This window comes from Vombatus ursinus, unplaced genomic scaffold (assembly GCF_900497805.2).
Source record: "Vombatus ursinus unplaced genomic scaffold, bare-nosed wombat genome assembly UNPS02014825.1, whole genome shotgun sequence".
NCBI lineage: Eukaryota > Metazoa > Chordata > Mammalia > Diprotodontia > Vombatidae > Vombatus > Vombatus ursinus.
The window spans coordinates 10,219,246-10,239,780 of record NW_020954603.1 but is presented as its reverse complement, the minus strand read 5'-3'; the positions used below and the strand labels follow the sequence as shown (position 1 = coordinate 10,239,780).

Sequence of the window (20,535 nt, the reverse complement as noted above, 5' to 3'; positions counted from 1 at the left end):
GAGCCTAAATGTCAAAGAGAATAAGTGGATGTCTAATAAAAGGGAAAATTCTGAATCAATCCTTCAAAAAAGAACCCAGGGTGAGCACAGTATTCAACATGGCAATATACCAAGACCAAACAGAAGAAAGTTAAATATTTTCAAGATAAAGAAGGGCTTTTTTTCATGTGGCTAGGGCTAGAAAAAGATATAAATGTAGGCTGTGGGAATATTTCTGTCTGTTGCTTAATTTTCTTTAAAAAATAAATCTGACATTGAGTGACAGGGAGAAGACAAAAGAAATATCAAAAGACTAAAGAATCTATAAGTAAAAGGCATAATGGGGAAAATCAGGAGAAGAGATAGAAGTAAAGCAGCATTTTGAAAGGAAAAATTTCATCCCCTCCTTACTAAATCAATATTATAGGTAGAAAGAGAATATAGAGCGATGTCTCTTGTTATGATAGGAAGCCATCCCAAGGGATGGTTGCCCTGGACCCAGGAGGAGAGAGAGGTTAAGAGAGATTTTCAATTTCCCTCATGCAGTCATGGTGGGGGGAGAGTGAGGATGGAACATTTCTGGGCGGTGGGGAGGGTCACAGAAGGAGGAGTGGGAGATGGGTAAAACCAGAAGGGAACAACTGAACAGCAACGTGAAACATGCCACAAAGGAGGCCAGAGTGAAGCATGGGAGTGGCACTGCAAATCTGGTAGAGGAGAGGGATTATGTGGATACTTCTGGAGATCAACTTTGATAAGATAGAGTTGTACTCTGTGGGACTAAATCCCTACCACAGGAAAAGAAGTGGCTGGCTATCTGGAAGCCTTGGACAGAGCTGAAGAGTGGCTCACGAATTCAAAGGGAAGGTGGCAGGTCATCAAAGGGATAAGCAATGACACAGGACTAGCCCTTCTGGACTAGGGTTATGCAGCATTTCCACTGCACCTGGGTGTCTCCATTGAGAGTTAATATTCTTGGGAGGAAATTACAAAGAATTACAAGAAAAGGAGTGAATGAAAAATTACATTTCTTGGAAAGAAATGCTACAAGTTGGTATGGCTGAAACAGAAGGATGGATGGAGAGCAGGTAAGAGTAGGCAGTGCACTCTATCTGCCTGGGAAAAGTGAAGGGTAAATAAAGAATAAAAGAATCAGAGAGAATGACACAATAAGCATAAATTCAAGGAACTTGGAAATGGGTTGGGAAAGACAGGGAGTTGGGAGAAGAACAGGCTCAGATTAGCAGGGACAAAAACAAACAGGAATGAATAAGCGTGAGCAAAAAGACAAACAAGAAAGAATAAATATTCAGAGCTCTGAATATAAAATTGATCAGGGATAAATGTGTTCACCAGCTGCACAAGTATAAAGTGGGAGAGGTGTGGCTAGACAACTGTAAACTCAATCTGATTCAAAATTGTGACATGGCAGCCAAATGCCATTGTCACCTTTGGCTATAATAAGAGACAGCAGAATGTCCCAAATGGGCAAAGTAATAGTTTCACTGTATCCTGCTTTATCTGACCACACCTGGAGTACACACTCAGTATTGACGTTGCCTAATATTTATAATATTTACATTTTAAGGACATCAAAAAGCCAAAGTTTATTCAGAGGATAGTGCTCTAGATGGTAAGAGAACTAGAGACCATGCCATATGAGAATCAACTGCAGGGAAAGTGACAGTGAGTCTGAAGAAGACACTCAGAATATGTCTGCTTTCAAATACACGGTTATATGAAAGAAGAGCTAGACTTGTTCTGTATTCTGGGGCAAAGAAGCCGGGGTTCATGGGTGGAAGTTGAAAACGTGTAGGTTTGATGTGTAGAAGAACTTCGTGAGATTACAGCTGTCCGAGAGCGGAACAACTTGCCATGGGAGGTAGCAGATTCAAGTAAAGGTCAAATAACTACCTATAAGAAATGTTGTAGAGGGATTGCTGTACAGATACAGACATTCTGTGATAGGGGATCGGTAGCACTGGCACAATCAAAGGCTTTGGTAATCCCAATTTGCACAAAAATATCTGGCAGAGGGAAGGGCATAAGCAGTAAGGAACCTTGGAACGATCAATGTGCCACTCAACTGATGGTTTTAATCAGCTTTGTAAATAGACTTCAGCAACTCTCTACCCAAGTCTTCCCTGTGCATAGGATCTATACAACACTGCTTCTGAGGGTAACAGCACATGGAGAATTGAGATCATAATATCAGCTAAAATCAGCTTAATAAATTTCTAGTTTTGCCTTAACAATGATTTAAAATTTACATTAATGGATGGAATGCCCCAAATAAAATTCTAAGTAATGTACCAAATGTCCATTTATCTATTTTCATAAATATGTAAAGGCATGAAATTGATCATATATAATGATAAAGTAAATAAACATCACCAGTTGATTTGAAATTAACATCTTCATCCATCTTTATCAAGTTGACAGAAGATAAATCATTCAAATTCTTCAAACACAATTCTGTTGAGGTAATAAAATATATTTTATTTTTAAAGAAGGAATCAAAACAAATTTTTAGCAATAATAAAAATACACAGGAAATTTAATATTACATACAATGAAGTTGTGATACTACAATATTTCAAAGCAAAGAAACCATGTCAAATACCAAGAAAAAAGTTATTTATTACTACTACTACAACTACTACTACTACGAGTACTACAACAACTACTACTACTACAACTATGTAACATTTATATAGCTCTTTAAGGCCTACAATGGGTTTTACATGTGTTTTATCATTTGATCCTCACAGCCCAGGAGTTGTGTTATTATTGTCTCAATTTTACCAAAAAAGGAAAATGAAGCAGACGGAGTTTAAGTGATACACCCGGAGTCACACATTTAAATAAATGTCTGAGGCAGGATTTAAATCCAGGTCTTTCTGACTCCAAGTCCAGTGTTCTATCCACTGTACCACGTTGCTGCCTAATTTGTTGTTTTCATCTGAAAAATGAGAGGATTAGACTAGATGATCTCTTAGATACCTTGCAGCTATAAAATCCTTAGATTCTTCAAAATTCAGGAAAAAATATTAAATCATGTACCACATATGTATTCATTAATTTTGACAAATAAACTGATGTAAGACTGACAGAATACAAGATTAAAATATTATATATATATACACACAAACTGCAATTTAGTTGCCATGGTAATGACAACTTTTAATTCCAGGACCAGTGCATTTCACTAGCATGGTTTTATATTTAATATACGCCTATATTATAAAGGAATTTTTTACTGTAATCTTATTAATAGAAGTCTCCTATTTGCTTACATCTGACCGGATTTAAGGGGCTCTCCTTATAATTTGTTCAGTTTTTTTTTAGCCATGTAAGTTTTTGTTTGATTCTGTGCACAGTTTCCAAATATTTTTGAAGAGAATAAATTATTGCAGACGGGAAGAGATGGATTCACGTGGAAAATGTCTCATTCAAACATGATTCAAACCATTGAGATCTGCCTTAGCGAGGGAGACACCCAGTGTCATGTTATAATATTCACATTTATCTCATAACATATAAATAACAATATGGAGAGAAGATAAATCTTCTTCATTGAGCACAAGAAGGAAATATGCAATTGAAACATTAAAAATGAAAACTGTCCATCCATGAAATAGCAAATAACAAAAGGAGACAAGCTGAATCTCATGCATTGCTACTGACTTGAGTCAAAGGAACAATATAGCAAGAATCTATTTTAAATATACTTGTGAAAAGATAAATCTCAGTGCTGAGGAGGCAAAGATGAAAAATGACATGCTCCTTGCCCTTGAAGAATTTACATTCTACTTGACGGGAACAAGACAAGCAGAGTGGAATGGAGGAGGAGCCAGCCAGATCTTCCTACTCACATGCAGCAACAGGGCTAAGGGGCAGGACATCTTCCTGAACTGCCACATCTATAGGCCTATGAGGTAATACTACAGTAGCTATTTTTAATACAGGAAAAGTCTATTAAAACAAGACATGAAACAAGTTAAAATAGGCCCTAGGTAAATGGTGACTGCATTAACAACGACATGAAAGAAAAGCCTGATAGCCACTCACTCGATGAGGCGAGTGTGAAGCCTATCTTTCAACACTAGCATTTTAAATGTTGTACAGTATATTTAATTTCCACACACAGAAAGAAGCTTTATGTACTTGAAAATTTCACTGTTTTATTCCTAACACCACATTTTTATTTGCCATATGTATACTGTATATAAGTGGACAGCCAGACTGAAAATAAATTAAAGTTGCTTACTTATACCGAGTAGCATGAAACAATTTTACATATTGGCTAAAATACAAAAATAGTTCTCTTGATACTGATATCATTGTTCAGTAAGTATTTCTTGGTTGATAACTGGGATATGACACATATTCATGATTTGAGCATGGGGGAAAAGGAATTATATTATATTGAATTTGCAACAAAAATTAAATTATCAAAAAATAAGGGTGTTGGCCACCTTCACCAGCCAGGTTTTCAATGAGACAAGTTTTACGTAAAGAAATTTAAGAATTTAAAAAAAAAAATAAAGCCTATTCAGAAAAGGCACATGAATGAAGTTTTATTTATATACAGAATAGAGTTATTCTTATTTTTAAAGATATATGGTCACTATTAAAGTAATTTAAAGAAAAAAAATGACCTTTTCAGTAATTCATGATATAAATTTTGGACTTTTGTAACGAATAAAGGGCCAGCCTTAGAGTTCAGCTTCTACTACACACTCATTCTGTGACCCTGGGAAAGTCAGTTAAGCCCTTGATGCCTGAGACAGCTCTTTAAAACCATAAAGTTACACGACAGTTACCCAACTTCATTGGTAGTGGAAGTTTCCTCACCTGGATTTCTCTACACTGGTTAAATCCCAGGTCCAGCAAATCAATCAATCAATAAACAAACACGGCAGTCTACATGAGATGAACCAGTCCATAAAAACTCACAGAATCTATTTTTGTTTAAAAAGACAAAATTACACGGAACAATCTCCTAGCCTTCAAACTTTGTTGTTGTCGAGTCATTTCAGTTGTATCCAACTCTTCATGACCCCATTTGGGTTTTTTTTTTTTGGCAAAGATACTGGAGTGGTTTGCCATTTCCTTCTCCAGCTCATTTCACAGATGAGGAAACTGAGGCAAAGAGGGTTAAATGACTTGCCCAGAGTCACACTGCCAGTAAGTGCCTGAAGCCAGAAGAGTCTTCCTGACACCAGACTTGGCACTTATCCACTGCACCATCTTGCTGCCCTCACACTAGTCACAAACTAACCTTGTAATTTTGATTCAATTCCATTTTTGTCCAATCCAGATGGAAAATCTGCAGAGGGATAGAAAGGAAGGATAAAAAGATAAAATATAACATTTTCATTTCTTTTTCATATGAGTTAAGCTTTATAACTCAGTTATCTATGGAAAAAATAGATTTATTATATGATAAAAGATATGTATAATCTTATTGAATTTAACCAAGGCTTAAATTTAAAGAAAAATAACAACTATGACATCTCTTTAATAGGACCTAAATTTCTTTCAGAATTGGATCAGAGGATTTAGAGTTAGAAGCAACCTAAGAAATCATTTATTTCATGATTGTGCCTAAGAAAACTGAAGCCCAGCAGGGTAAGCAACTTAAGGTCAAACAGGCGGTAAGTGCCAGAGTAGGATTAGAACTCAATCCTTCTGATTCTAAATCCAGGGCTCCAGCTACTAAACCCACTCTTTCTTTTTGATGACTTTTTCCTTGAAATAATTTGGAGCTTTTATTAAATTATAAATCATAACTTTTTCTTTCTCAATTTTCAAAGGAAATATGCAATACTTAAGTTTATATTATTAGAAATATTATTAGCTGGTTTTTCAGGTACTATAAAATATAGCTCTACTGGAGACTCTATTAACATCTTTGGATATTCTGATTACATTCTGGTGCAGAAGTAACACCGGGTTGTCTAAAAAAACCCCACGATCTGGTCACCCCACTCCCTCCACTTCCACCCCGACACACTGGAAAAGCCTCAAGTATAGGCCCACTGATTATGTGTCTGTTGTCCTGGGACCCTCCTAGTGTGAAAAGGCTTATCATCAACTTATGAATTTTTCAGCTTGAGTGACCTTCAAAGACTATTTAATAAGTCAGAAGGATTGGTGGAGGAAATGCCCACACCAATAAAATCATGGTTCCCTGAAGCACTAAGAGTAGCTTAAGACGTACCACTAGATCCTTCTTCATTGCCTCCTCAGATATAATCTGGGCTCCTGAAAGCCTGGAGCAAAAGAGAGGGTCTCCCCCAATGCAGAGGCTTTACATATAGGCCCAGCAGTCTATAGCCTGGCTCTTTTTTTGATCATCTTTCAGATAGTCCTATAATTCTTCCATCTATCTATCTATCTATTAATTAATTTATTGGCAATTGGGGTTAAGTGACTTGCCCAGGGTCACACAGCTAGTAAGTGTCAAGTGTTTGGTCTTAGGCCAGATTTGAACTCGGGTCCTTCTGACTTCAGGGTTACATGCTGTATCCACTGTGCCACCGAGCTGCCCCCCAATAATTCTTATATTACCTCTCCTCAATCTATTTCCAGGTCAGTTGTTTTTCTGATGAGATAGTTCACATTTTCTTCTATTTTTTTCATTCTTTTTACTTTGTTTAATTGTTTTTTGATGTCTCATGAAGTCATTAGCTTCCACTTGACCAATTCTAATTTTTAGGGAATTATTTTCTTCAGTGAGCTTTTGTATCTCTTTTTCCATCTGGCCAATTCTGCTTTTTAAGGAGTTCTTTTCTTCAGTGAATTTTTATGCATCTTTTACCATTAGGTCAATTTGGTTTTTTAAGTTATTATTTTCTTCAATTTTTTTTTTGTTCCTCTTTTACCAATTTTCTTCTCATAATTTTTTGGCATCATTCTTATTTCTTTTACCAATTTTTCCTCTATCACTCTTATCTCTTTCTTTTACTCTTCCAGGAATTCTTATTGGGTTTGAGTCCAATTAGCATTTTCCTTTTAGGCTTTGCTTATAGCCGTTTTCACACTGTTGTCTTCTTCTAAGTTTATATCTTGATCTTCCCTGGTACTATAGTAGCTTTTTTATGGTCAAGTTGTTTTTGTTGTTGTTGTTGTTGTTTGCTCATTTTTCTAGCTTATTTCTGGCTATGTCTATGGATATCTTGGATTCTCATGAAGTATTCACTATATTATCTCTATCCCCACACCGCCACCCCCACCCCAGATTATGAGAGCCCTTAAGGCAAAGCCAATTACTTATCTTTTGGTGGGCAGTGTGATGAAACAGAGAGATTACCTACTCTATCACAATCTTTGTGACCTTGGGCATGTCACTTCACCTCTCTGGGACTCAGTTTCCTCATCTGTAAAATGACAGACCTGAACTAGTGGAACTCTAATGTCCCTATAGCTCCAGATGCATGATCTCTGATCTTATGATTTGTGTCACCTATAACACCAAGCACAATACCCTGAAAACAGGAGGTTCTCAATAAATGTTTGAAGAATGAATGAATATATATATATGGCAAACTGCTGTTCTCTTTATTTGGAAAACTGGCCTTGTTACTTTCAAACAGCAAATTTCATATTTTCTAAGAATGCAGTAGCCCATAGTAGTCCACAATATCTATTATACTACCACAGGCCAGGTTTCTAATTGATATTCAGCAAACAAATATTTTCATTTTATCCCTCTTACCACATAAAAGAGTATTCTGAGTCATTAAGTATAAAATAAAACTAAATGTTAACCAAAAATACACTGTGATGAAAATGATAAGCATATGTTTTGATGTCATATATTAACTGAAAAACTAACAACTATAAAGTTGGAACTCCATGGTGATGCTGAAAACAAAGAAAAAACATGAGACTGTTAAAAGATGTTCCTTTTAATGACATTTAATAATATTAAAGTTTTTTTTCCCTAAAAAAGTCTATACTTCCTTTGAAATGTTGCTATTTCAAACATGATTTGAAAGGAAAGAATAAGGAAAAGTAGGTAATACAATTTCTTTATCATTTTGGATTGCCACTCTTCCTATATGTGTGCAATGTATAAATAATATCAAAATCTATTCTCTATAGTAGACACATACATGCTAACTTAAAACTTATAGCTATAATTATTTACTATATTTGATTCATAATAACAAACCATAATGAGCTGGATTTTTCAAGGCTCTGATGTAAAGCAAGGTTGATCGTATCCATTCCAAAGCTACATTGACATCTGTGATGGTATGCAGTACTACTTCTGCATTTAAATGCTCAATTAGGTGCTTGTGCAAACTAAGTAAAAAGATAAACTCTCCATTAGCAACACAAGTTACGGAGACAGAACTCCTATTTTTAATGTTAGAAATTACAATGTATTCATTATTGTCACTTCAATGATAATTCATAATAAAAGGCCAGAAATAATTATTAAAAGTGAAGAGTCTGTTCAACTTCAATAATTGGGGGATTCTGCTGTCCTGCATGAACTAGAAGGCATACTGTTGTAAGGGGAAAATCCAGGGCAATAATGAACAAAAACAAAAAAAACTTGGATCTGTACCGGATCTTTTGCTAGTAAGACACAAATACTATATAATTTTTTAAAAATCTTACAGATATGTAGAGAAATGAAGAAAATAAATCTTTTTTTCCTTTTTCTCTTTTAGTGGCTATGTCTATGATATCCTCTGAGGAACAAATTGAAGAGTGGGGAAAAATACTCCTCAATGAAATTATTTGCCTGTACTCACTACCAAACCCCCAGATTTTCCGCTTGGTTGTTCAGTATTCAATTAAATTAAATAGGGAATTGTCAAACTCTCTGAAGAATCACCAAAACCTCTTAAGTCTTTCTGTAGGATAAACTTAGTTAATTATCAAAAACTTGACCAATTTCTTTTGCTGAACAAAGTTACAGTTGAACACATGAGAACAAAGAAAGCAACTTTCAATGTGACTGTCTTCTGAAAGTCTATGTGTCTCTGCCATACCTGCTCTCTATGGTATCGGTGCCAGTTAGCATCTGCACGTACTTCTCCCTCGTACTTAACCTAGTCATGATAACTGCAGTGGCCGTAGTGTCAAACTACAAAAGACCCAGAAATGCAGCAGAAAATCCTCATATTAACCCTCCAGAATAACACAACAGAATTCCAGAAACAATCTGATCTCACTTTCATTTAGTCTGCGTCCTGGCAAACACTTTTATGCACAGTCCATTATATGAAACTCTTATACTTGGTACGAGGGCTGTGAGCTCTCTGTATGAAAGGTGACAATGATTAAAATACACGTGTGTGTAGGGAACCAAATATACCTTGTAAGCTTCAGTGTAGTTGTTCAGTCCAAAGGCTGAGCTTCAAGGAAAAGCAGCAGACAAATGCTGCAATAAATCTCTGTAAAACAAAGTCTTTCCCCACCCCTATAATGCTATAATAATTCCCTGTAAAGCCTGCTTTTATTTCCCACTCTACCATGGGAATCTCTTACTGTTGCCACTATCCCTCAGTTTTAGATAAGGAATGAAGAAAGAGAGAAGCGAAGGTTATTGTATGATTTTTAGGGAACAAGCAGGTAAATTTGGGAGCAACTAGGTTGAAAGCACTTTTTAAAAAAAATTTCCAATCTTGTCCTAATCTCAATTAAATTTACCAAACAATAATATGACAAATACCACATGAACAATATAAAAACCTAATCTAATCTTTTAAATCTTTTATACACCGAAAAATAAGTGGAACTAAATCTTCTTTAAAATCGCATAAATAAAACAGAATCACTTACTTGAGGACGACCAGCCCTACCAATCATTTGCAGAATATCTGTTTCACTGTACTCTTCAAACATTCCTCCAGCATAGTGCATTGTAGATTTTATAACTACTAAATGAGCTGGTAAATTTACTCCCATAGCTAAGGTACTGGTAGTAACTGTATAAAATTAAAGTATGATAATTTCATAATTATATAATTTGCATTTTAGGAAGGCATTTCAAATTTATAAAATTGCACAAATCAAAATTATCTATTAAACTGTTACTTTTGAAGTTTTCATTACAGGATGCTATAACATCTGTTTCACTAAGCTCTCCAAAAGAGATTACATATGCTGTCACTATATCCTTAAAGGGTCAAATATAATGTTGAGAAGAGTAGTTTTGGATGACAGCGTGGAGTTACAGTCACAATTGTCATTCTGGGAGGTGCTTCTCCCTATGGAGTTAAGGAAAGTATGTGTGAATTTAATTTTGATATGTAATATACATGATATGATACATATAAAAATATAAATATAAATAAATGTTTGTGTGTGTGTGTGTGTGTGTGTGTGTGTGTAAGCCACAAAGAAAAAAGAGAAAAAAATAAGAGGAAATTTCTTTCTTGTTAGAACTGTCTTAACTGTTATTTTATGAAGAAATACTATAAAAGAATTTTATGAAGAGTCTGGGAGAAACCTGCATTTCTATACATTCGAGGAAGACTGTTACTTGTGATAGTTACAGAAGACAAAGAAAAAAAAGACTAAAATGACTTGTTTCCTAAGAAACTGAATTTAATTCATCTAGAGAAAAATCATGAAGACTCTTGAGAGATGTTATCTGGTACCTGAAGTAAACTGAATAGTAGAATTGTGTTTGTTTGCATAAGTGAAAACAAGTCATTTGTCATTAAAGTAAGGGTCTGAGGTGATATCATAGTGATTCTTCACAGTTAAAATACTGCAAGTAATTATGTATGTGTTTATTTTATTATTAATTTCATTGTTAGTTAGTTATTTAATCATTTTAATATTTACTTAATTCTAAGAGGTTAAGGGATTAAATACAAAGAGAAGTTTTTCCAGTTTGTTAAATAAATAATATTTGTAAATTGTAGTGAGGGCTCAAACCAACTAATTAATGAGAAATAGGTTGTTTAATAAAAAATAATCCAAACACAGACCTGTACTACCTTAGGGCTCAGCATGATAAGATTAAATACAGGAAAGACTCAAGTGACTGTATTAGGTGTAACCTATAAATGAGGCTGGCCAACATCCTAAACCCTGCTACAATATAATTAACATTCAGACAGTTTGTATTTGTAAACATTTAAATATACGTGAATTGTTGAGGATTCCTTTCCAAAAGTAGAACTAAAAGGAGACTAACTGGACCATTGCTTTCCTTTCTCAAACAAGATCTTCTCAAATATCAGTAATGTTTTACTTACAAAGGACTGGTAAATCTCCAACTGTAAATGCTCCCTCGACAATTTTTCTGTCTGATAGCTCCATACCAGCATGATGGTAACCAATACCACATGTTAAGAGATCTATGAATAAAATATTTGATCTGCTGTTTATTGTAGCATTTCAATGAGAAATTCGTTAATTTTATCCTACATCTGAAAAGTTTCCTCTAAATGAACTCAATAATAAATGAAGATAAAGCATTGAAAATAAAATCTTTAGCCTCAAATGTTTAAACACATAAGTACAAAGTATGGATAACAAGCACAGTGGGTCCTAAGGCAAGGAGATAATTTTAACTCAAAAAGTTACACAGAGACTTGATAGAATAGGACCCCATTATTGGAAAATGACAGTGAAAGGGCAAACCTGGCTCAAATGGAACAGGACGGATAATAAGAGAAACAGAATATGACCGTGAAAATTAAGAAGATATACTCATGTGAGAAAATTCAGAAACCAGAAAGGAGACGCACAGTAGGACACATCTGGATAACTATCAACAGAAACAATATTGTCACTGGAGTACAAAGACAGACTGTACAGAAAGAAAACATAGATGAGGAATTTGAGAAACAGATCATAAGCCTGGTAGTTACAGAAGAATGCAATTATGCAGATATCTGCTGGAGTTCTCTTGCCCTCCAAATAAGAACAACTAATAATCCCTTGTTTTATTTTAATGACAATTTCATAATTTGAAAGGTAAAAGTATCAACAAGGAGAATGTCTATTCCAGATCTGATCCTTAACAACAAAGAAGAATGGATTGCTGAAATAGAAATGATGGAAACCCTGCAGCAAAGTGAATGCTCAAAATTAGAATTTGTAATGTGGGAGGAAAAAAGTTAGGGAAATGACAAGTACCATAGATCTGGGGAAAGAAGCTTTCAAAGTCTTCAGAGGAAGCCTAGGTAGGATCCCATGATTTCACATTCTCTAGTAAAAAAAAAACAGCCCATGAAGGAAAGAAAGTTCTTAAAGATGAAATTTTGAAGATATAAGATATCATTCCCAAAGAGGAAGATAGATGGGAGTTATCTAAAAAGATCAATGGAAATACATAAACAAATCAATGAACAAATTTATAAAAAGACTTACAGAAAATGGAAGCAAGAGTAAGTAGTGGAGGATAAATACAAAAGTACAGCTTAGTCCTATCAGAATATTCTGAGTTTGAGCTCAGAATAAGCAGAACCTGGTAAAAAATGTTAAGAACAACAAAAGGCCATGTTTGGAATCATCCTTAAATTTCAACCTTCCTCCACCCCTCATCTATTTCCCCCCAAATAAAATCAGTTGCCAAATCTTATTGATTCTACTTTCACAACATCTCTCATGTCTGTCATTTTTCTCTACTCACACGGCCATGATAGTAATTCAAACCCTCATCACCTCTTGCAGGTACTAATATAAAAGCATCCTAACTGTCAGTAAGTCAATAAACATTTATTAAATGCCTGTTATGTGTCAGGCAGCATGCTAAATAGCTAGGGATACAAAGAAAGGTAAATGACAGTCCATTCTCTCAAGGAGCTCAGAGTATGATGGGGGAGACAACATGCAAACAACTATGTACAAACAAGATATATACAGGATAAATTGGAGATAATCAATAGAGGGAACACACTAGCACTGAGGGGGATTGGGAAAGGCTTCCTATAAAAGGTAGAATTTTAGCCGGGACTTGAAGGAAGTCAGGGAATACAGGAAGCAGAGATGAAGAGGGTAAGAATTTTAGGAGTAAAGGACAGCAAGTGAAAATGCCCAGCAGGGAGATGGAATGTCTGGTCATCAATGTTTGATGTTGATTTGGAAGGAGGTCTCTAGAGGAATGCCTTAAAGATATGTGCTTGGATCTGAGCTGCTTAAAATTTGTATTAATGATTTAGATACAGGCATAAAAGGCACATGTATCAAATCTGGATATTACACAAAGCTATAACGCATCATGAACACATTAAATAATAGTTACGACCCAAAAAGATACTGAGAGGCTAAAATGTGGAGCCAAGCTAATGAGATGAAACTTGATAGAAATAAATGCAAAGTCTCATCTGCAGGTTCAAAAAATCATCTTCACATGTACAAGATAGGGGAGACACAACCAGACAACAATTTGTCTTAAAGAGTTGAATACAAGTTCAATATGTCACTAACATACTACGATAACCAAAAAAAGGCAAGGAGATCTTTAGCTGCCTTAAAAAAAGGCCTCATATTTATCAGTAGGGTTAAAATAGTACTCTTCTCCTCTTTGCAATGGTCCTCCTACAAAGTTATAAAGAGGCAGATTTAGTGTTGATACAAGAAAAAACTTCCTAAGAATTAGAGCTTTCCAAAAGAGTCATAGAAAGCCTTGGGAGATAGTGGGATCTCCTTCATTAGAGGTTTTCAAGCATAAAACAGATCTATCTGTCCAAGTACAGATGAGGCCAAGGCCCTGCCAACTCTGACAGTGCAATTCTCTGAATCTTAGACTTACCTCTCAGTTTGGAATCTCTTATGGAATGTGTATAGTTTTGCAACCTATGTAAGAAAAGATACCATAAAATCATTAGGATTTCCACTCACAGGATCATCAGAATATTATAAAAACTATTTTTATGAGTTATCTTAGAATCTGACAAACATCTATCAAATTATTTGCCCAAATAATGAATAAAAACTATACTTGAAAAAAGAGAATGATAACATTTCATGTAAAGGCAGCACCACCCAACCCAGAAGGTAAGTGTGTTCCTAGGAGAAGGTTACAATGATGAAAAACTTGCCAACTCAGGCCACAGACTATTTTTAGCATTTAAAAAAAAAGAATACCTTTGTTTCTGTTCCATTGTCATGACAAATTTAGCATTTTTTGAGAGAACTGAAGCTGCTTGCTGCACCCCTTTCCTTGTGGCACAAAACTGCAAATGAATTCATCACAATTTTGACATTAATCATGGTGAAGAACAAAAGTCCATTAAAAAAATAAACAACAGGTGACTTCATACCACAAGTGTCGGTTTCTGATTGGAGTAAGTCTGTATGACACTGGCAACTTTGTAATTGAGAGATAAATCAAACTTAAACTCATTCTGGTTATTACTCCACGGAAATCCAAGCACGACTTTGTGCAGTTTCACTGGCCTGTGATTCTCATCAATTTTCAAGCACTTAGCCGGCCTCTTGCCATCTGAAAGCCATTCGGCAATCTACAAATAACAAATATAAACCAAAAACAAACAAAAATAAAAATAATAGCATAGTAGTCACTGTGTGACCCTAGGCAAGTCACTTGTGTTCTCAGGGCCTCCAAGAAACTCTCTCAGATTGTAATGAAATCATAGGTCTAGTTTAAAAAAGAAGTTTACCAAGTACCTTAAATAACCACCTTTAAGATAGGTACTGTGTGCACAATTCTCCCCATTTTACAGATAAGAAAACATAAGCTTAGAATTTTCATTCTTCTCCAAAAGAACTGATTTTTAAGTTATGCAATGTACATAGTATAGAATAGTTCACTAGTACTGTTTTATGGCTATTAAATTATAAAAAAAATTGTTAAAATCATCACTTACATCTTCCACATTCGGAATTGTTGCAGACACAGCCACAAATCTCACCAGAATAGCAGCACTGGAATTTTCTGGAATTTGAGATAAAGAAGATATGGTTTTCATTCGACTGACCACAACTTCAAGAGTCGGACCACGATTTTCATCTTTCACAACATGTACCTAAACAAGAAAGCAAGGCACAATCAATGATTTCAAAATTTTTTAGCATCACATAGTATCACAGGTTAAATCCACGGAGTTGTTGATAGCTCATCCTTGCGTAAATCTGCACGACTGCCACTTGCAGACGCAAAGGCTGTAGTTGACAATATCTGACTCTTCCCTTCTTGTTAGGGTCCTCCTTTTACCTCTCAGTCTAAAAGTGAAGGACGAATTCTATACCTCGTCAATGAGGAACAGTCGGACCAACTGGACCAAAGAGTTGTCTCTCCATTTCCTAGTCATGCTATCCCATTTTTCCTGGAAAAAAATCATTTGAAATATACAGTAATTACAATAAACGTAACAAATTACAAAGACATCACAGGATTTTGTTTCAAATGTTTCAAAGCTAGCTAATTATAGATCTCTTATCCTAAAAGTATCCTGAAAAGACAAATCATGATTTAAGGAGTTTAAACTAGTCTTGCAAATGGGTTTAAAACAATCTATACCTCCTCACTTTTTTTAGTTTGCCCATAAAATTTTCAGTTTTCCACCTAACAGTACCTTTAATTCTGTCTTGTCAAACTATACCATCTTTCTATGATGTCAAGGCTAGCCCAAACTAAAAAGAACATAGTAGATATATAAACAAACACAAATCTATATAAAGAAAACATAAAAGAGAGGGAAATTTATTAAATCTGTTAGGCTTGTCACAAGAGATTTTGGCTATTTTTTAAAACTTGCAGTTACTGTAGGTAACTTAATGTGGTATTTATTTTTTAGGCTATGCCAAATATTTCTGATCCTAAGTTTGTGTTAATTTAGTGTACCGGTAGATAACAACAAAGTGTTTTTTCTATGATCCATTCTTTATCGAGTAAAGTAAAATCCATCTAATAGACCAAATGATAAATAAATTCTAAAAAATACCTACTGGGGTTGTCATAATAATATGGGCACGCTGAATCTCAAACAAGTCATCCATGGCTGTATCTCCAGTTAGTTCTTTACAAGTCAATCCTATGGGTCCAAATTTTTTTTTCCAGTCATCAAAGCGCTGACTACACAAAGCTTTTATCGGTGCCACTGTGATAGCAATAAAGAATTCTTAATTTTAAGACTTAATGCACTCTTCTTGAGTATGCATAAAATGATGAATAAACTGTGATCAAAAATATACATCTAAGAATGTAAGGCTGCCTAGATTCTAGTTGAAAGCAGAAAAATTGTAATATATTCATTTTTTTTAGGCAATTGGGGTTAAGTGACTTGCCCAGGGTCACACAGCTAGTGTCAAGTGTTTGGTCTTAGTCTGAGACAGGATTTGAACTCAGGCCCTTCTGACTTCAGGGCCGGTGCTCTATCCACTGCACCACCTAGCTGCCCCTATTATATTCATTTTCTATGTTCACTTTGTGTATCCTTTTAAAAACCATAAAGTTCCAGTTCTCAAATTGTCTTAGTTTCTTTTCCAATTTATAGCCCTGAAAAGTCTATATTGAAACTAAAGTCACAATCAACTCATATGCTATTAGAAAAGAATGGAAGGGAACTTGGTTCTTCCATCTCCTGCTTCTGTAAAGATGGAGAACAGTTAATAGTATGCAGAAATCAACATGGTATATTCTTCAATATTTTATGAAGGAAAAACAAAATGGTATTATTACTTGCTGAAGACATAATTTTTATTTCACTTATATTTTACTGCTATTAGCTAATGGTTAGTTTACACAAGAGACAACATACTTACTGTAAACAATTTTAATATTCAACCAGGGTAGTGGAACTTCCATTAATAATCTTGTTATAGCAAGTTCAAATATTACTGTTTTCCCAGAACCAGTTGGAGCACAAACTACGAAATTCCTATCTGAATAAAGAAGCTAGAGACACATTTCAAACATTTCAAAAAATATATTGGGACTTTAAAAATACAGTATCAATTTTTAATGAAAAATAATGTGAGAATACTACAAAAAGTAAATTACAAACCCTTTAAAATATTAAAATTGAGAACTTGCATGAGATGACATATATAACATCATTAGCATTTAATATATATCATTAACAATGTTTTCATCATTTTTTATGAGAAAAAAATATGAAAAAAGAAACAGAAACCATTCCCCTATTCTCAAGTATAATATAAATAAATTTACTGAATATAAATCAATAATCGTTGAATTAAAAATCTCATACTTACATCATCCAAAGCTTTAGATTGTATATAGTTGAAATATGGAAATTCTTTGAAAATGCTTCTAAATTGTGCAGCTTAAGATAATATCAAGGAGTCAATGAATCACAGAATCTTAGAGTGGGAAGGTGCCTAAAACAATACATTCCAGATACAGGGGAGTCACCAAAACACGTCTAAAAAATCCCTGATATGTAGTTAGTAGTGTTGGTTTGAACATCTACCTCACTAAGATTGCCTGTTTCCTGGATAGTTCTAATTGTCATAAAGTTCATTCATGTATTCAAACAAGCATTTATTGAGCAATTACTCCATTCAAGGCATTAGGGGTGCTAGAAATAGAAAGAAGAATGTGACATAGATTGTGCTCTTAAAAAAAGCTTGCAATCTAAGGACACAAAAGAAATATACACAAATAATGAAGACATAAATGATAGGGAAGCAAGTGAAAAGAAAAGGTCCAGGAAAAGTTCTATGAGAAATTTAAAGATAGAAAGATCATTTTCACCTAGAAGGGTAGGAGTAAAGGTTTTCCAAAGGAGAAAAATACTCATGAGAATTATCTACAGAGGCATCAAAAGCATCCTTGATAAAGAGACGAGAAAGAAAAGTTTTTCCCAATTACATGTCGAGACAGTCCTTAAACTATTTAACAGAGGTAACTTTGTTCAATCACCTTCTGATTATTATTATCAAGAAAGACGTAAGCTGCCCAAAGATATTTGCCATTGTTGAAGAAGATGTACAAAAGAGTCTAAATAGAGGAAAGATTGTCTACGGATGTCGAGGACCTCCAGATACTCCTCTTTGGAGATGATCCTCATGCTTATTTCTTCAAGTCCTAGAGTAGTGCAGACACTTCTAAATGAGATCCATAATCATTCAAAGGAGTTTGGCCTAACTATTCAGATTGGAAAAACCAAGAGGGTAAGGAATACAAACAAAAGACTTAGAATACAAACAAAAGACTTAGTCCATCAGTTTATATTTTTTTGGCAATACACTATGCATGGACAATGAGTTTGGCCCAGCACTGAATAAGAGGAGGAAAGAAGGCTGGATTGTCTTTGGGAAATTATGGAGTGCTTTTAAGGACACTTAGTTAATTCCTTAAATAAAGGCTCATCTTTTTAACATCAATATTCTTTCAGTGGTGTTATATGGCTGAGTCACAGAATACCACAACTGACAAAGTATTAACTCCAAAGGACAATGGAGAGGCAAATGGTGAGTATGAATAGGCTGTAACACATGACCAACCGAGGAGTGGCATAAAGAATGTGATCAGAGAAATGCATATCACCAAAAAAAAAAAAGTGAGCTGATCATATAGTAAAACTGATGGATGAACAGCTCAGGTTCTCCAATGCTATGCAACAATGTTAAAATAACCAGAAAAGGGTTCCCAACACATTGGGTGGAATCCCTATAGAGAATTTACAAAACATGGACTAGAATTGTACAAGATAAATACATCACAGATAGACTATGTTCTGCATTGTTGTAATGAATAAGCATTTATTGAATATTATGTGCCAAGTATTATGCTAAGCATTGGGAATACAAATATAAAAGTGAAGACAGTCCCTGCCCTCAAGGACCTTACATTTGAATATGGGGAAATGGGGAAATAGTAAAAATGGGAAATGGTGGCCAAGGAAGAGTGTCTTGGTCAAAGAAATCACAAGAAGAGAAAGTGGAACAACAGTGCAGCTTGTTGACGTACCCTTTTCAGAGGTCAATAGTAGTATTGATTTTATTATAACTCTCAGAGCAAAAATTAGAAAGGTTAAGGGTGCTAGGAGAAAGTACGATGGGATAGAGTGGCTTAATTCCCTCCAGGGATGGTCTCTGGAAAATTAAACAGCAGCAAAAGGGCTTGGCTATAGTTATATGCATATTGTAAAAACACCAACCTATGAACTTGAAAGCAAGGACTGTTTTTTGCTCAGAGTAGCATACATAGTAGGCACATAGTGCACACAGTAGGCACTTAATAAATGTTTATTGACTGACCTGTTTTCTTGCTTGATTTAACTGAAACTTCTCTCTTTTATTTTGGAAATTAGTCTGATAACCTAACCCTGGTACCAATTTGCTAAAGAGATTATAGTAGCTAGTTAATTATACAAGTATATTAGCAATATAGGCAGCCAAAAAAACCTACCTAGGGGCTCTAATTATGCTATTTCATGTATAAAGTTAGCAAATTAACCACATTTCTGCCAAATTTGTTTAAATTGTTGTCGTGCAGACAGTAATAGAGTATTTGTACCAACGTGGAAATTTAATTTTGTGTCTGTCAATACAGCACCTTTTGAAAGAATCTAATTTTTTCCCCTCAAAATGTCTCTTTTCATATGAAATATTTATTTGTAACAAGGTCACAAGTGTGGACATCATGCTGGTTTTTCTCTCGTTAGGCAGTTCCATATCAATTTACATTCAGGAAAACTAATGTTTGCTTCAGACTAGATGAAGAATCAGTCTTCCTAGCTCAACAGAGAACTTGACTGCTAACATCATTTATTATCACTATCATCACTTGACACCACATTTTTGCTTTGGTTCAACAAACTCTCAGCGGTGTCACTGCAATTATATGTTATATCATGGGAAAAAGAAACTTCCACAGAACTGAAAATGACAAGGGTATTGTGGCAGGGCCACTCTGAAAAATCTAGCATTGTGGGGAGCATTCAAATATATTAAAATATTCAAAAAGGTTCTTAAGATGATTTCTGGCTCAAGTACTCTACAAAAATCTCAAATTATATAAAACCTTTTCTATCTTTCCAACTTAAATATACACTTGGAAGTAATAAAGTATAGAAGTCCAGTGGCTTTGACAACAAATGAACTTTCTATTAGGGAATAAATCAGTCTACACAGATATGGGTAACTGTTTTAAATAACAACAGGATTTTAATAAGAGAACTTGTTTCACCAAGGATATATATCACAAAAAATTTGCTTGAAGACCATTCTCTTCAAATTGTAGCCTGTCTTTTTAATGAAAAACTTGAAGAAAAAAATTTTCTTTACTATCATATAGGTAATGAAACAGTCTATTGAAATTAGCTGTTAATCTAAATCCAATCTCCCATTCTAATTTAGATGGCTAGTGAGAAGGGGGATGTACCATTGAATACTTGGTTTTCTACCTTTTGTAAATCTTTTGATAGACTTTAGGCATCAGTTATACATTATGTTTTATTTTATTAGTCAAATAAAAAATGAATGGGGTCACATTTTCAGAAATGGCTGATGTAGGATTTGTTTTGCCAGATCATGCAGCTATGCACTGAAAGCTTTCTTTTTCTGTTTCTTTTTCTTTCTTCCTTCTTTCCTTTCTTTCTTTCTTTCTTTCTTTCTTTCTTTCTTTCTTTCTTTCTT

The 20,535-nt window shown here is 34.7% G+C and overlaps 1 protein-coding gene across 1 annotated transcript in view; it reads right to left on the bottom strand.

Annotated features, from left to right (window-relative positions):
• Positions 1 to 20,535, bottom strand: part of HFM1 (HFM1, ATP dependent DNA helicase homolog) — a 119,205-nt gene that overhangs the window by 62,070 nt on the left and 36,600 nt on the right. The window contains exons 6-19 of the mRNA XM_027838076.1: positions 17,146 to 17,216; positions 16,693 to 16,825; positions 15,877 to 16,028; positions 15,177 to 15,254; positions 14,796 to 14,954; positions 14,229 to 14,429; positions 14,053 to 14,141; positions 13,718 to 13,761; positions 11,214 to 11,315; positions 9,787 to 9,932; positions 8,994 to 9,088; positions 8,162 to 8,295; positions 5,264 to 5,311; positions 2,374 to 2,454 (exon numbers count right to left, since the gene is read on the bottom strand). Coding sequence (XP_027693877.1) covers positions 2,374 to 2,454; positions 5,264 to 5,311; positions 8,162 to 8,295; positions 8,994 to 9,088; positions 9,787 to 9,932; positions 11,214 to 11,315; positions 13,718 to 13,761; positions 14,053 to 14,141; positions 14,229 to 14,429; positions 14,796 to 14,954; positions 15,177 to 15,254; positions 15,877 to 16,028; positions 16,693 to 16,825; positions 17,146 to 17,216 — 1,533 coding nt within the window. The remainder of the gene's footprint in view (positions 1 to 2,373; positions 2,455 to 5,263; positions 5,312 to 8,161; positions 8,296 to 8,993; positions 9,089 to 9,786; positions 9,933 to 11,213; positions 11,316 to 13,717; positions 13,762 to 14,052; positions 14,142 to 14,228; positions 14,430 to 14,795; positions 14,955 to 15,176; positions 15,255 to 15,876; positions 16,029 to 16,692; positions 16,826 to 17,145; positions 17,217 to 20,535) is intronic.